Here is a 15,409-nt window from a genome sequence, read left to right as displayed (position 1 = left end):
GGACCATGTGAAAGCGAGAGGAAGGTAGAAAATGGCAGCAGAGGCGATGAAACTTTCACGTTCTACATTACAGCAAGAAACAAAACCAATATAGGTATCATTGTACTGCATGAAGAGGCACAGTAGCACAGCTGGTAGAGCTGCTGCCACAAAGCTCCTGTGATCCTGTCAGACTGCAGCAAAGACTATTCCACGCAATCCATACCTTGGCCCAAAAAACTAACTATTGGAAGGGCCATCTGGTTCTGTTAAATGAGGATGGTGACTAAACACATCGATGAAGGGAGAGCAGTAGATGTAGTGTATATGGGTTTCAGCAAAGTGTTCGATAAGGTACCCCATGCAAGGCTTATTGAGAAATTAAGGAGGCATGGGATCCAAGGAAGCATTGCAGTGTGGATTCAGAACTGGCTGGCCCACAGAAGGCAAAGAGTGGTTGTTGAAAGGTCATATTCTGCATGGAGGTCGGTGACCAGTGGTGTACCTCAGGGATCTGTACTGGGACTCTTGCTCTTTGTGATTTTTATAAATGACCTGGATGAGGAAGTGGAGGGGTGGGTTAGTAAGTTTGCAGATGACACGAAGGTTGGGGGTGTTGTGGATAGTTTGGAGGGCTTCCAGAGGTTACAGAGGGACATAGATAGGATGCAGAGTTGGACTGAGAAGTGGCAGATGGAGTTCAACCCAGATGAGTGAAGTGGTTCATTTTGGTAGGTCAAATATGATGGCAGAATATAGTATTAATGGGAGGACTCTTGGCAGTGTGGAGGATCAGAGGAATCTTGGGGTCCGAATCCATAGGACGCTCAAAGCTGCTGCGCAGGTTGACTCTGTGGTTAAGAAGGCATATGGTGTATTGTTCTTCATCAATCAGGGAATTGAATTTAGGAGCCGAGAGGTATCGTTGCAGCTATATAGGTCCCTGGTCAGGCCCCAGTTGGAGTACTGTGCTCAGTTCTGGTCGCCTCACTACAGGAAAGATGTGGAAGCCATAGAAAGGGTGCAGAGGAGATTTACTAGGATGCTGTCTGGAATGAGGAGCATGCCTGATGAAAGTAGGTTGAGGGAACTCGGCCTTTTCTCCTTGGAGCGACGGAGGATCAGGGAGGACCTGATAGAGATGTATAAGATGAGAGGTATTGATCGGGTAGATAGTCAGAGGCTTCTCCCCAGGGCTGAAATGGTGGCCACAAGAGGATATAGGTTTAAGGTGCTGGGGAGTAGGTAGAGAAGAGATGTCAGGGGTAAGTTTTTTTTACTCAGAGAGCAGTGAGTGTGTGGAATGGGCTGCCGGCAACGGTGGTGGAGGCAGATCGATAGGGTCTTTTAAGAGACTGTTGGATAGGTACATGGAGATTAGAAAAATAGAGGACTATGGGTAAGCCTAGTAACTTCTAGGGTAGGGACATGTTCGGTACAGCTTTGTGGGCCAAAGGGCCTGAATTGTGCTGTAGTTTTCGTGTTCTATGTTTCAAAATTACCAACTGATGACATCTTTCTCTCAACATTGCCTGATGAGCATTTCTGTTTTATTTCAGATTTTCAGCAACCACAGAGTTTCTGTATCTCACAGCTTTTTTTCTCTCCCTCTCATCCTCATTCATCTTCCATTTACATTCGAGAAACAAAGGACTGCAGTTGTTGGAATCGAGATGAAAAACACGACTATGCTGGAAGAACTCAGCAGACCAGGCAGCATCCACGGAGAAAAGCAGGTGGTCAATGTTTCGGGTCAGGACCCTTCCTCAGGACTGAAGGTAGGAAAACAGGAAGCCCAGTATACAAGAGGGAAAAGCAGAGCAGTGATAGGTGGACAAAAGAGGGGAGGTGGGGTGGGCACAGGGTGGTGATAGGTAGATGCAGGTAAGAGATAGTGATAGGCAGGTGTGGGGGAGGAGGGGAGAGCAGATCCACCGGGGAATGGGTCACAGGTAAGGAGAGAAAGGAAAAAAAGGAGTTGAAAACAAAAAAGGCTAGGAAAGGGGAGAAGAGAAGAAGTGTGGTGGTGGTGGGGCGTGGGGATTACTTAAAGTGGGAGAATTCAATGTTCATGCTGTTAGGCTGCAAGGTTCCAGGACGGAAAATGAGGTGCTGTTCCTCCAGTTTGTGCTTGGAATTCTCCTGGCAGTGGAGGAGGCCGAGGACTGACATATCAGTGATAGTGTGGGAGGAGGAGTTGAAGTGACTGGCAATGGGAAAATGCAGGTCGTGATTACGGACAGAGAGCAGGTGTTCTGTGAAATGGTCATCTAGTCTGCGTTTGGTCTCACCAACGTAGAAGCGGCTGCACTTGGAGCGCAGAATGCAGTAGATGATATTAAGGGAGGTACAGGTGAATCTCTGTCTCACCTGGAAGGACTGCTTGGGTCCCTGGAAGGAGGTGGTGTCGGGGCAGGTGTTGCACTTATGGTGGGGGCAGTGGAAAGTTCCCAGGGTGGGAGGAAGGTGGGGGGGAAAGGAGTGAACTAGGGAGTTGTGGAAAGAGCGGTCCCTGCAAAAGGCAGAAAGGTGTGGGGAGGGGAAGATGTGCTTGGTGGTAGGGTCCCATTGGAGATGGCGGAAGTGGCGGAGAATGTGTTGGATACATAGGCTGGTGGGATGAAATGTGAGGACAAGAGGGATCCTATCCCTGTTGGGTGTGTGTGTGGGGGGGGGGGGGGGGGTGGTGGTGGTGGTGAGAGCAGAGCTGTGGGAAATGGCAGAGATATGGGTGCGAGCTCTCTCGACCATAGTCAGGGGTAAGCCCCGGTTAGAAAAGAAGTTGGATATCTCTGATCGTGGGAGCAGATGCCAAGAAATTGAGAAAAAGGGATAGCATCCTTGCAAGAGGCAGAGTGGGAAGAGCTGTAATTGAGGTAGCTGTGGGCGTCAGTAGGTTTGTAAGCTATTTACATTCCTCCAGATAGGAAGACAGATTAACAAGTCTTCACCACCCTCTCAGCGAGCACATCACCATTTTTGTTTCTCAGTCTCCCTCAGTCTGACATTTTCTTTGTTCTCTCCTCTTCTCCCTCAGTTACCTGTAATCTAAGTTACATCTAATTTCTAACTTTTCCACATTCTCAGAGTCATACAGCACAAAAACAGGCCCTCAGTCTACAACATCCACACGAACGATCACATACACATTTATGCCATCCCATTTCCAAGCGCTTAATTCATAACGTTCATTTATGCCTTGGTCGTTTAAGTGCTCGCCAAGATACATCAAGTTCTATTATGTTCAGTTGAAGGGTCATCAACATGAAACATTCACTTTCACCTTTCCATAGATACTGCCCAGTTTCTAACCCTGCCAGCTTTTCCCGTTTCAACCTCCAAATGCCTTTTCCCACTTTACAGAGCTTGCTCTCTAAATGCAGAATGTGGAAAAAAAAACTTGATTGAAAGGGGTAAATTTGATAAAATGATACAGTACAAAGTGCAGCCTTCGCTTGAGGTTAAAAATCACAGAATAAAATATTGTAAAAATCATTCTAGGATGAGGTTAACATTACCTTCTTCCAAAGAAGCTGGTTCTTCCCTCGGAAGTTCCTAAACCAAGCCATGCATTCCTTGACACACTGAAAAAGGTACACAATTGATTCTTAATATCCAAAAAATAAAAACAAAATTGAATGCTAACTAACAGGGCAAACAATAAAGGTAAATAAATGTCTTCTAGGCAACAAGTTATGTCCCAAAATTAAAAACAAGATTGAATGTTAACTACAGGCAACAATTGTGGTGAATGAATATCTTCCAGGCACAGAGGAAGTCTGCAGTCTGGCTTTCCAGTGTTTGGTACAAGGACCCCCAGTGGTGCAATTCTGAACTTTGCAGATGATTCACAACTTGAAGATGACAGTTAAGAGAACAAAGGCAGGCTGCTGGTTTTAAACACATTACAAATTAAACAATGAAAAGTTCAAGGTGATACTTATTTGTAGAAGGCGGGAAAAGAGATGATACATGCTAACAGAACATTGTTGTCTATTGCCAAGGGAATGGATTATAGAAAATAGGTTATGTTTCAATAATATGACATTGGTGAGACTGCATCTAGAGTAATCATACATAGAGAGTCAGCCTAACAACACGGAAACAGCCCACCACATCCATTTCAACCAACAAGTACGTATCTACACTACGTTTACCAGATTAGTCCATTGCCTTGGCAATTTGACTACTCATCCAGATACTCCTGTTTTGAGAGTACGTGGCACCACCAGCCATTCAGGCTCTGCATTCCAGATTCCAACCACTTTGATCTCCTCTAAACCTCTTCCATTAACCTAAAACAATACCCTCAAATGTTGGATACTTTGGTCTGTTCTTTAGAACAGTACATAACCTAGGATTTTGAACATCCTGTTCTGGTCACCCTGCAACCACATTTACTTATCATTCTTGTACAGTGCTACTACCTTCATGCAAATGCTACGTGCATTTAAATAAAGAACATTAAGCTTTCACTTCTGTGATTCTCAGTACACACATGGAGGATTATTAGATGAGGGATTTCTGTTATACACTTAGAGTGAAGACAAAGGAGAATTGGGAGGTGACAGAATTGTGAATGGTTTAGCTCAGATAAAAAGGAAGCTGCTCCCAATCACAGATTTTGGCAAAAGATTCAAGGGGAATAAGAGGAAGAGCTTTTCTTTAAGTACCATGGGAATGCAAGGTATCAGGTAGTGGGAATTTGCCAATTTTATTCCCCTTAATCTCTCGAGTGATATTAATGAATGTGTAAAATATTTTTGTTTTAAAGCCTCAGCCATTTCTTTATTCCATTATAATTTTCTCCTGGCATTCAGTGTATGTGGCACACTTCTACTTTTGCTTCTGCTCCTTTTTATTTTTAGCAGTTATGCCTGCTTTTAAAAAGAAGTTTCTTTCTAATAAAAGGAATTGAGGGACATGGGACATTATGGGATGTTGGTGCCAACGAAACATATCAGTAAACACTTGAAGGCACATACCACCAGACTCTTAAAAGGACCTCTTGTACGCTAAAAGATGAACACTTGATCTCAATCTATCTCGTTGTGACCCTAGCACTTTGTCTACCTGCCCTGCACTTTCTCTGTAACTGCAACACCATATGCTGTACCACCTCCAGGCAACAGCCCCAACCACCTCTGGCTCCAACCTCGGCCAATGCCACCTCCAGGCCAAGACTTCTCACACCGACGCTGGGTCCTACTGCTCCACTGCTTCCACCACTACTCCCCACCCACCCCGGTCTTTCAAGCCTTCCCTTGCCCCTCGTCCCCCCTTCACTCCTCTGAGCCCCTATCTTCCTCCCATCCCACTTTCCCTGACCCCTCCAACCCCCAACCCTCCCTTGACTCCAGCTCCAACCCTGCCATATCTTCATGAAACCCTCCAACCTTCCCCTCTGTCCTTAGCAGGGGCCTCATCTTGGTCCCTCTGCACCCACACCTCAATGAGTTACGCGCCCGCCATGATGCAGAGCTCTTCTTGCTCTGTCTCTGGGCCTACTTCTTTGGCAAGGATTCCCCATGTTGCCCCACTGATGATCCCTTCCCCCACCTTAAGCCCTTCTCCTCTTGGACACCCCGCTCAGGCCTTCTGATCTCTAACTGCCGATGGGACATTAACAGTCTCGACTTCACCATTCCCCTACAGCCTCATAGTTCCCCTACACCGCACTGCCCGTTTCTACCTCCTACCCAAGATTCACAAACCCAACTGCCCTGGTAAACCCATTCTTTCTGCCTGCTCCTGCCCCACTGAACTTGTCTCCTCGTATCTTGATTCCATTTTGTCCCCCTTGGTCCAGTCCCTTCCAACCTATGTCTGTGACACTTCCCATAGTCTCCATCACTTCAACAACTTGCAGTTCTCTGGCCCCAACCGCCTCATTTTCACCATGGACGTCGAATCTCCGTACACTTCCATCCCCCATAAGGAAGACCTTAAGGCTCTCCGCTTCTTTCTTGATGACAGACCCAACCAGTTCCCTTCCACCACCACCCCCCTCCACCTGGTGGAACTGATATTCACCCTCAGCAACTTCTTTTGGCTCCTCCCACTTTCTCCAGACCAAAGTTGTAGCCATGGGCACTTGCATGGGCCCCAGCTGTGCCTGCCTTCTGTCAGCTACGTGGAACAGTCCACGTTCCAAGCCTACACCCATAACGCTCCCCAACTCTCTCTCCGCTTCACTGACGACTGGATTGGGATCGCTTCCTGCGCCTGTGCTGAGCTCATCAATTTCATCACCAACTTCCACCCTGCCCTCAAATTTACTTGGTCCATCTCAGACACCTCTCTCCCCTTTCTGGATCTCTCTGTCCCCATCTCTGGAGACAGATTATCCGCTGACAGCTTTTACAAACCCGCTGACTCTTACAGTTACCTTGACCACATCTCTTCCCACCCTGTCACTTGCAAGGATTCTATTCCCTTCTCTCAGTTCTTCCGCCTCCTTTCGCATCGGTTCTCATGATGAGGCTTTCCATTCCAGAACATCAGAGGTGTCCTCGTTTTTCAGTAAACAGGATTTCCCTTCCACCACTATCAATGCAGCCCTCACCTGCATCTCCTCCATTTCCCTTGCATCTGCCCTCACTCCATTCCCCCCACAACATAACAGGGTCAGGGTTTCCCTTGTCCTCACCTACATCCCCAAAGAGCCTCCGCATCCAACATGTCATTCTCCGCAACTCCTGCCATCTCCAATGATCCCACCACCGGATACACCTTCCCCTCCACGCCATTTCCCCCCCACTTTCCACGGGGATCGTTGTCTCTGCTACTCCCTTGTCCATTCATCCCTCCCCAGCAATCACCCTCCTGGCACTTATCCCTCTAACCAGCAAAGTGCTGTACCTGTCCCTACACGTCCTCCCTCACCACCACTCAGGGCCCTAGACAGTCCTGTGAATCAGAGGGTGTCATTTATTCCATCTGGTGCTGCTGGTATGGCCTCCTCTACATCGGTGAGACCCGATGCAGATTGGGTGACCACTCTGTCGAGCACCTTTGCTCCATCTGCCACAACAGGCAGGACCTCCTGGTGGCTACCCACTTCAATTCCACATCCCATTCTCATACTGACATGTCGATCCACAGCTTCCCCTACTGCCACATTGAGGCCAGACACAGGTTGGAGGAACAACTCATATTCTGCCTCTGTAGTCTCCATCCTGACGGCATCAACATCGATTTCTCTAACTTCCGGTAACCACTGCTGTTTCCCCTCCCCTTTGTATTCCCTCATTCCTGTGGCCCCCTGATCCCTTCTTTGACCCCTCTTCCACCCAACCTGCCCATCACCTCCCTCTGGTTCCCCACCTCCTTCCATTTATTCCATGGTCTACTGTCCTCTCCTGTTGGAATATTTCTTCTTCAGCCCTTTGCTTCTTCCACCTATCACCTCCCAGCTTCTCACATCATTCCCTTTCATCCCCCCTTCCCCACCCATCCACCTTCCCCCCTCACCTGGACTCACTCATCACCTGCCAGCGTGTGCTCCTCCCCATTCCCCTACCTTCTTATTCTGGCTTCTGCCCTCTTCCTTTCCGTCCTGATAAAGGGTCTCGGCCTGAAACGCCAACTGTTATTTCCCTCCATAAATGCTGCTCGACCTGCTGAGTTCCTCCAGCACTTTTTGTGTGTGTTGCACCATATTCTGCCTTCTGTTTTTATTACCTCAACATATTTATGCGTGGCATGATCTCTCTGGATGGCATGCAAAGAAAAGCTTTTCACCTGTGACAATAATAATAAACCAATACCAAACCAACCAACATTGAATGGAGCAGTCATATGGGGCCAAATGGTCCATGCCAGTATCTCTTCATATGTTCTTACTTTCATTGGTAAATTGGCTTGTTATTGTCACATGTATTGAGCTACAGTGAGAAACTCGTCTTGCATACCATCCATATAGATCAATTCATTAAAACAGTACATTGAGGTAGTACAAGGGTAAACATTAACAGAGTGCAGAATAAAGTGTTACAGTAAGGTGCACCTTATATTAAAGGTGCAAGATCACAATGAGGTAGATTGTGAGGTCAAGAGTCCATCTTATTGTACTAGGGAACCATTCAATAGTCTTATAACAGCAGAATAGAAGCTGTCCTCGAGCCTGGTGGTACGTGCTTTCAGGCTTTTGTATGTGGGGGTGGGGAGGGGGGTGCGGGGGGGAAGGAAAGGGAGGTGGAGAGAGAAGGATGTCCTAGGTGGGTGGGATCCTTGATTATGCTGGATCCTTTACCAAGGCTGAGAGAACTGTAAACAGAGTCCACGGAAAGGAGGCTGGTTTCCGTGATGTGCTGAGCTGTGTCCACAACTCTGCAGTTTCTTGTCGTCTCGTCCAGAGCAGTTGCCATACCAAGCCGTGATGCATCCGGATAGGATGCATCGATAAAAGGTGGTGAGGGTTAGAGGGGACACACCAAATTTCTTCAGCCTCCTGAGGAAGTAGAGGCACTGGTGAACTTTCTTGGCTGAGGCTGGACCTGGACAGGCTATTGGCGATGTTCACTCCTTGGAACTTCAAACTCTCAACCCTCTCGACCTCAGCACCATTGATGTAAACAGCAGCATGTGCAGCACCCCCCTTCCTGAAATCAATGACCAGCTCTTTTGTTTTGCTGACATTGAGGGAAAGGTTGTTGCCATGACACCATGTCAAAAGGCTCTCTATCTCCTTCTTGTACTCCGACTCATCGTTATTTCAGATACGGCCCACTACGGTGGTATCATCTGCAAACTTGTGGATGGAGTTAGAGCAGAATCTGGCCACGCAGTCGAGAGTGTATAGGAAGTAGGGGCTGAGGATGCAGCCTTGTGGGGCACCAGTGTTGAGAATAATCGTGGCAGAGGTGTTGCTGCCTATCCTTACTGATTGCGGTCTGTTGGTCAGGAAGTCAAGTATCCAGTTGCAAAGGGAGGTATTAAGAGTCAGATATAGTAGTTTGGAGATGAGCTTGTTTGGAATTATTGTATTGAAGGCAGAGCTCTAGTCAATAAACTATAGTCTAACGTAGGTGTCTTTACTGTCCAGATGCTCCAGAGATAAGTGGAGGGCCAGGGAGATGGCATCCGCCTTAGATCTTAAATCTGTGAATTGAAGTGGGTCAAGGAGGTTGGAGTTAATGCGTGCCACAACCAGCCTATTGAATCATTTCATTAGATCATTTCAATCATTGAATCATTTCAATAAATAGGCAGGTGGTCACGCTGGGACCGTCGGAATCAGGCAATTGGGTCACAGTCAGGAGGGGGAAGGGGAAGGGGAAGGGGAAGGGGAAGAGTCAGGTACTAGAGAGTACCCCTGTGGCTGTACCCCTTGACAATAAGTACTCCTGCTTGAGTACTGTTGGGGGAGACAGCCTACCTGGGGGAAGCAACAGTGGCAGTGTCTCTGGCACAGAGCCCAGCCCAGTGGCTCAGATGGGTAGGGAAGGAGTGAGGAGGGCACTAGTGATGGGGGACTCTATAGTTAGGTGGGCAGACAAGCAATTCTGTGGACGCAGGAAAGAAACTCGGAAAGTAGTTTGCCTCCCAGATGCCAGGGTCTGGGATGTTTCAGATCGCGTCCAAGATATCCTGAAGGGGGAGGGAGAACAGCCAGAGATCATGGTACATATTGGTACCAACGACATAGGTAGGGAATGGAATGAGGTCCTGAAAAGACACTATAGGGAATTAAGAAGGAAGTTGAGAAGCAGGACCTCAAAGGTAGTAATTTCCAGATTACTGCCTGTGCTAAGTGACAGTGGGTATAGGAACAGAATGAGGAGGAGGTTAAATGCGTGGTTGAGGGATTGGAGCAAGGAGCAGGGATTCGGTTTTCTGGATCACTGGGGCCTCTTTTGGGGCAGGTATGACCTGTTCAAAGAGGACGGGTTGCACTTGAATCCCAGGGGGACCAACATACTGGCAGGGAAGTTTGCTAAGGCTACTGGGGAGAGTTTAAACTAGAATTGTTGGGGGGTGGGATCCGTACTGGAGAGACTGGGAAAGAGGTGTTTGGCTCTCAAATAGAGGAGGCGAGGAGTAAGTACCATAGGCAGGTGATAGAGAAGGGACGTGTTCAGACAGGCTTGAGATGTCTATTTTAACGCAAGGAGTGTTGTGAACAAGGCGGATGAGCTTAGAGCTTGGATCGATACTTGGACCTATGATGTGATGGCAATTACGGAGACTTGGATGGCTCCAGAGCTGGAATGGTTGACTCAAGTGTCGGGTTTTAGATGTTTCAGGAAGGACAGGGAGGGAGGCAAGAGAGGTGGGGGAGTGGCACTGTTGATCAGAAATAGTGTCACGGCGCGGAAAAGGTGGACATTGTGGAGGGATTGTCTATGGAGTCTCTGTGGGTGGATGTTAGGAACAGGAAGGGGTCGGTAACTGTGTTGGGTGTTTTTTTTTATATAGGCCACCCAATACTGACAGGGTTATTGAGGAGCAGACAGGGAAGCAGATCCTGGAAAGGTGTGACAATAACAGTTGTGATGGAGGATTTTAATTTCCCAAACATCGATTGGCATCTCCAGTCAGTGAGGGGTTTAGATGGGGTGAACTTTGTTAGGTGTGTTCAGGAAGGGTTCTTATCACAGTATGTAGACAGACCTACAAGAGGAGAGGCTGTGCTTGATTTGATATTGGGAAATGAACCTGGTCAGGTGTCAGATCTCTCAGTGGGTGATAGTGATCATAATTCTATCTCCTTTACATTAGCACTGAAGAGGGATAGGAACAGACAGGCTAGAAAGGTGTTTACTTGGAGTAAAGGGAATTATGAGGCTCTCAGGCAGGAAATTGGAAGATTAAATTGGCAACAGATGTTCTCAGGGAAAAGTACGGAAGATATGTGGCAAATATTCAGGGGGTATTTGTGTGGAGCTCTGCATAGACATGTTCCGATGAGACAGGGGAGTCATGATAGGATACAGGAACCATGGTGTACAAAGGCTATAAGAAATCTTGTCAAAAGGAAAAGCATACAAAAGGTACAGAGAGCTAGGTAACATTAGAGATCTGGAGGAGTACAAGGCTAAAAGGAAGGAACTTAAGAAAGAGATTAGGAGAGACAGAAGGGGACATGAGAAGGCCTTGGCGGGCAGGATTAAGGAAAACCCCAAGGCATTCTACAAGTATGTGAAGAGTAAGAGGATGAGATGTGAAAGGATAAGGCCTATCAAGTGCAGCAGTGGGAAAGTGTGTATGGATGCAGAAGAAATAGCGGAGGTACATAATGAATACTTTATGTCTGTATTCACCACAAGAAAAGATCTGGGGGATTGTAGTGGGGACTTGCAGCAGCCTGAAAAGCTTGAGCATGTAGATATTAGAAAACAGGTGGTGCTGAAACTTTTGGAAAGCATCAAGTTGGATAAGTCGCCGGGACCGGATGAGATGTACCCCAGGTTGCTGTGGGAGGAGAGGGAAGAGATTGTGGAGCCTCTGACGATGATCTTTGCATCGTCGATGGAGACGGGAGAGGTTCCGGAAGATTGGAGGGTTGCGGAAGTTATTCCCTTATTCAAGAAAGGGAGTAGGGATAGTCCAGGGAATTATAGACCGGTGAGTCTTACCTCAGTGGTTGGTAAGCTGATGGAGAAGATCCTGAGAGGCAGGATTTATGAACATTTGGAGAGGTATAATATGAATAGGAATAGTCAGTATGGCTTTGTCAAGGGCAGGTCCTGTCTTACGAGCCTGACTGAATTTCTTGAGGATGTGACTGAGCACATTGATGAAGGGAGAGCAGTAGATGTGGTGTATATGGATTTCAGCAAGGCATTTGATAAGGAACCACATGCGAGGCTTATGGAGAAGGTGAGGAGATATGGTATCCAAGGGGACATTGCAGTGTGGATTCAGAACTGGCTGGCCCACAGAAGGCAGAGTGGTTGTTGAAGGGTCGTATTCTGAGTGGAGGTCAGTGACCAGTGGTGTACCTCAGGGATCTGTACTGGGACCCTTACTCTTTGTGATTTTTATAAACGACCTGGATGAGGAAGTGGAGGGGTGGGTTAGTAAGTTTGCGGATGACACCAAGGTTGGGGGTGTTGTGGATAGTTTGGAGGGCTGTCAGAGGTTACAGAGGGACATAGATAGGATGCAGAGTTGGGCTGAGAAGTGGCAGATGCAGTTCAACCCAGGTAAGTGTGAAGTGGTTCATTTTGGTAGGTCAAATATGTTGGCAGAATATAGTATTAATGGTAGGACTCTTGGCAGTGTGGAGGATCAGAGGGATCTTGGGGTCCGAGTCCATAGGACGCTCAAAGCAGCTGCGCAGGTTGACTCTGTGGTTAAGAAGGCATATGGTGTATTGTCCTTCATCAATCGGGGAATTGAATTTAGGAGCCGTGAGGTATTGTTGCAGCTATATAGGTCCCTGGTCAGACCCCACTTGGAGTATTGTGCTCAGTTCTGGTCACCTCACTACAGGAAAGATGTGGAAGCCATAGAGAGGGTGCAGAGGAGATTTACAAGGATGCTGCCTGGAATATTGAGCATGCCTTATGAAAGCAGGTTGAGGGAACTCGGCCTTTTCTTCTTGGAGAGACAGAGGATGAGGGGGGATATAGAGGTGTATAAGATGAGAGGTATTGATAGGGTGGATAGTCAGAGGCTTTTCCCCAGGGCTGAATTGGTGGCCACAAGAGGTCATAGGTTTAAGGTGCTGGGAATATAGAGGAGATGTCAGGGGTAAGTTTTTTACTCAGAGAGTGGTGAGTGCATGGAAAGGGCTGCCGGAAACAGTGGTGGAGGCGGATACGATAGGGTCTTTCAAGAGACTGTCAGATAGGTACATGGAGCTGAGTAAAATAGAGGGCTATGGGTAAGCCTAGTAACTTCTAGGGTAGGGACATGTTCGGCACAGCTTTGTGGGCCGAATTGCCTGAATTGTGCTGTAGTTTTTCTATGTTTTTTATAATGGTGGATGTCAGAGCCACCGGGCAGCAGTCATTAAGGCACATTACCTTGTTTTTCTTCAGTACCAGGATGATAGTGGTCTTCTTAAAGCAGGCGGGAACCTCAGACTGAAGCAGTTAAACAAGTCTGCAAATAACCCTGCCAGCTCATCTGTGCAGGATCTAAGGACATGGCCAGGGACACCATCCAGGCCAACACACCCAAAATGCTGGAGGAACTCAGCAGGTCAGGCAGTACCTATGGAGGGAAATAAACAGTCGACATTTCGGGTCAAGACCCTTCATCAGGACTGTATATTTATTTCCCTCCATAGATTCATTCCACATAGATACTACCCTTTGTATAAACAAAAAAGGTTCCATTAAATCTTTACCCTCTCACCTTAAACCTATACCCTATAGTTCTTGATTCCCAACCCTGGGAAAAAGACTGAGTGCATTCACTCTATGCCCCTGATGATTTTAAACACCGAGAAGTTCACCTCTTAGTCTCCTAAACTCCAAGGAATAACATTCTTGTAAATCTTTTCTGCCCTCTTTCCAGTTTAATAACATCTTTCCTTTAGAAGAGCCACCTAGACTGAACACAATACTCCAAGTGCGGTCTCACCAGCATCCTGTACAATTGCACCATGACCTCCTAACTTTTATACTCGATGTTCTGATTCATCAAGGCCAGCATGTCAAAAGGCTTCTTCACCACCCTATCTACCTATGAATCCACTTCCAGTGAACCTTGGACTTACACTCCAAAGTCCCACTGTTCTACAACACTCCCTAGTGCTTGCAGTTCACTGTGAAAACCCTACCTAGATTTGACTTTCCAAAATGCAACACCTCACACTTATCCAAGCTAACCTCCATCTGCCATTCCTCTGCCCACTTGTTCAGCTGATCATGATCTTTCTGTAATTTTTGATAACCTTCTTCATTGTCTACCATACCACCATTTTTTTAGCTTTTCAAGGTTCCTTTGATATTTGGAATTCTGTCAAAAATTCACAACCTCATCTCCCACCTCTGGGAGGACATGCCAAGAGACCCCAAAGATATCTGTAGGAACATTCAAAAGGAAAAGTCTTAATGTAGAGTCACCCTGCTTTGGCTTCCTCGCAGTGGCCCAAGAACTACTCCCCAAAGAGCAGTGTGGTTCAAAACATCCAGGGACACGATGGATGCAATCTTCAAGAGAAATCCAAGAGAAATGCAGGGAGCAACTTTAACCCCTATATGTGGCCTTTCTTGACCTATCAAGTATCTTTGAATCTATCCTCCTCAAATTTAGCTGCCTGCTGAAATCATCATGGCATGCAGGCCAAGACAGTGATCAACAGGCATTGGTGCAGACTACCTGACTGCTAGTTGACTAAAACCTGCAGTTAGATTACCAAAACCAAACTTAGTTCTTGGGTTCATGCCACCATGGAGCTCAAAATAAGTAAAACTTCTTGAACTTACCTCTGAGGTGTAGCAAATCCATATCTGCTTGCTTCACTGGCTCTGTTTTGATTCATTTTGAGTGCTCAACTGAAAAATAAACAATCGGGCTGCTGAGGCATTAATAAATCCCACACAACACAGACACTTGTATAAAACTACAACTGCACACATAAACGACCCCCTCCTCACTGCCCCCCCAGGTCCCCCCACAGATGCCGTCCCTCACCTCACTCCGCTCCAGCCACTCCCGCGCATTCCAACCGTCTGAAATTTGGCGCCGGGATGACGTCACCGGCTTGTCGCGTCACCGCGCGGGTCACGTGAGGCACGGTCCGGTGACCCCGGGACGTGAGCGCGTATCGTGGGCCCAGCGGCAGAGTCGCCCTGATCTGTGTCCGGGGGGGAGGGGATCTGTCCGGGGTGGGGGGGGGGGTCTGTGTCCGGGGGGAGGGGATCTGTCCGGGGTGGGGGGGGTCTGTGTCCGGGGGGGAGGGGATCTGTCCGGGGTGGAGGGGTTGGTCTGTGTCCGGGGGGGGAGGGGATCTGTCCGGGGTGGGGGGGTTGGTCTGTGTCCGGGGGGGAGGGGATCTGTCCGGGGTGGGGGGGGGGGTCTGTGTCCGGGGGGGAGGGGATCTGTCCGGGGTGGGGGGGGGGTCTGTCCGGGGGGGAGGGGATCTGTCCGGGGTGGGGGGGGGGGGTCTGTGTCTGGGGGGGAGGGTATCTGTCCGGGGTGGGGGTGGGGGGTCTGTGTCCGGGGGGGAGGGGATCTGTCCGGGGTGGGGGTGGGGGTCTGTGTCCGGGGGGGAGGGGATCTGTCCGGGGTGGGGGGTGGGTCTGTGTCCAGGGGGGAGGGGATCTGTCCGGGGTGGGGGGTGGGTCTGTTACCAGGGGGGAGGGGATCTGTCCGGGGTGGGGGGGGTCTGTGTCCGGGGGGGAGGGGATCTGTCCGGGGTGGGGGGGGGGTCTGTGTCCGGGGGGGAGGGGATCTGTCCGGGGTGGGGGTGGGTCTGTGTCCGGGGGGGAGGGGATCTGTGGTGGGGGGTCTGTGTCCGGGGGGGAGGGGA

At 48.5% G+C, this 15,409-nt stretch overlaps 1 protein-coding gene across 1 annotated transcript in view; it reads right to left on the bottom strand.

Annotated features, from left to right (window-relative positions):
• LOC127581571 (kinetochore protein NDC80 homolog) overlaps window positions 1-14,665 on the bottom strand; it is a 29,052-nt gene extending 14,387 nt beyond the window's left edge. Inside the window, exons 1-3 of the mRNA XM_052036037.1 lie at window positions 14,572-14,665; window positions 14,364-14,432; window positions 3,498-3,563 (exon numbers count right to left, since the gene is read on the bottom strand). Of these exons, the coding sequence (XP_051891997.1) occupies window positions 3,498-3,563; window positions 14,364-14,419 (122 nt within the window). The 5' untranslated portion in view covers window positions 14,420-14,432; window positions 14,572-14,665. The remainder of the gene's footprint in view (window positions 1-3,497; window positions 3,564-14,363; window positions 14,433-14,571) is intronic.
• Window positions 14,666-15,409: the final 744 nt, after the last annotated feature.

Source organism: Pristis pectinata, chromosome 22, assembly GCF_009764475.1.
Source record: "Pristis pectinata isolate sPriPec2 chromosome 22, sPriPec2.1.pri, whole genome shotgun sequence".
Lineage (NCBI taxonomy): Eukaryota > Metazoa > Chordata > Chondrichthyes > Rhinopristiformes > Pristidae > Pristis > Pristis pectinata.
This window is presented reverse-complemented; position numbering and strand designations above follow the sequence as displayed.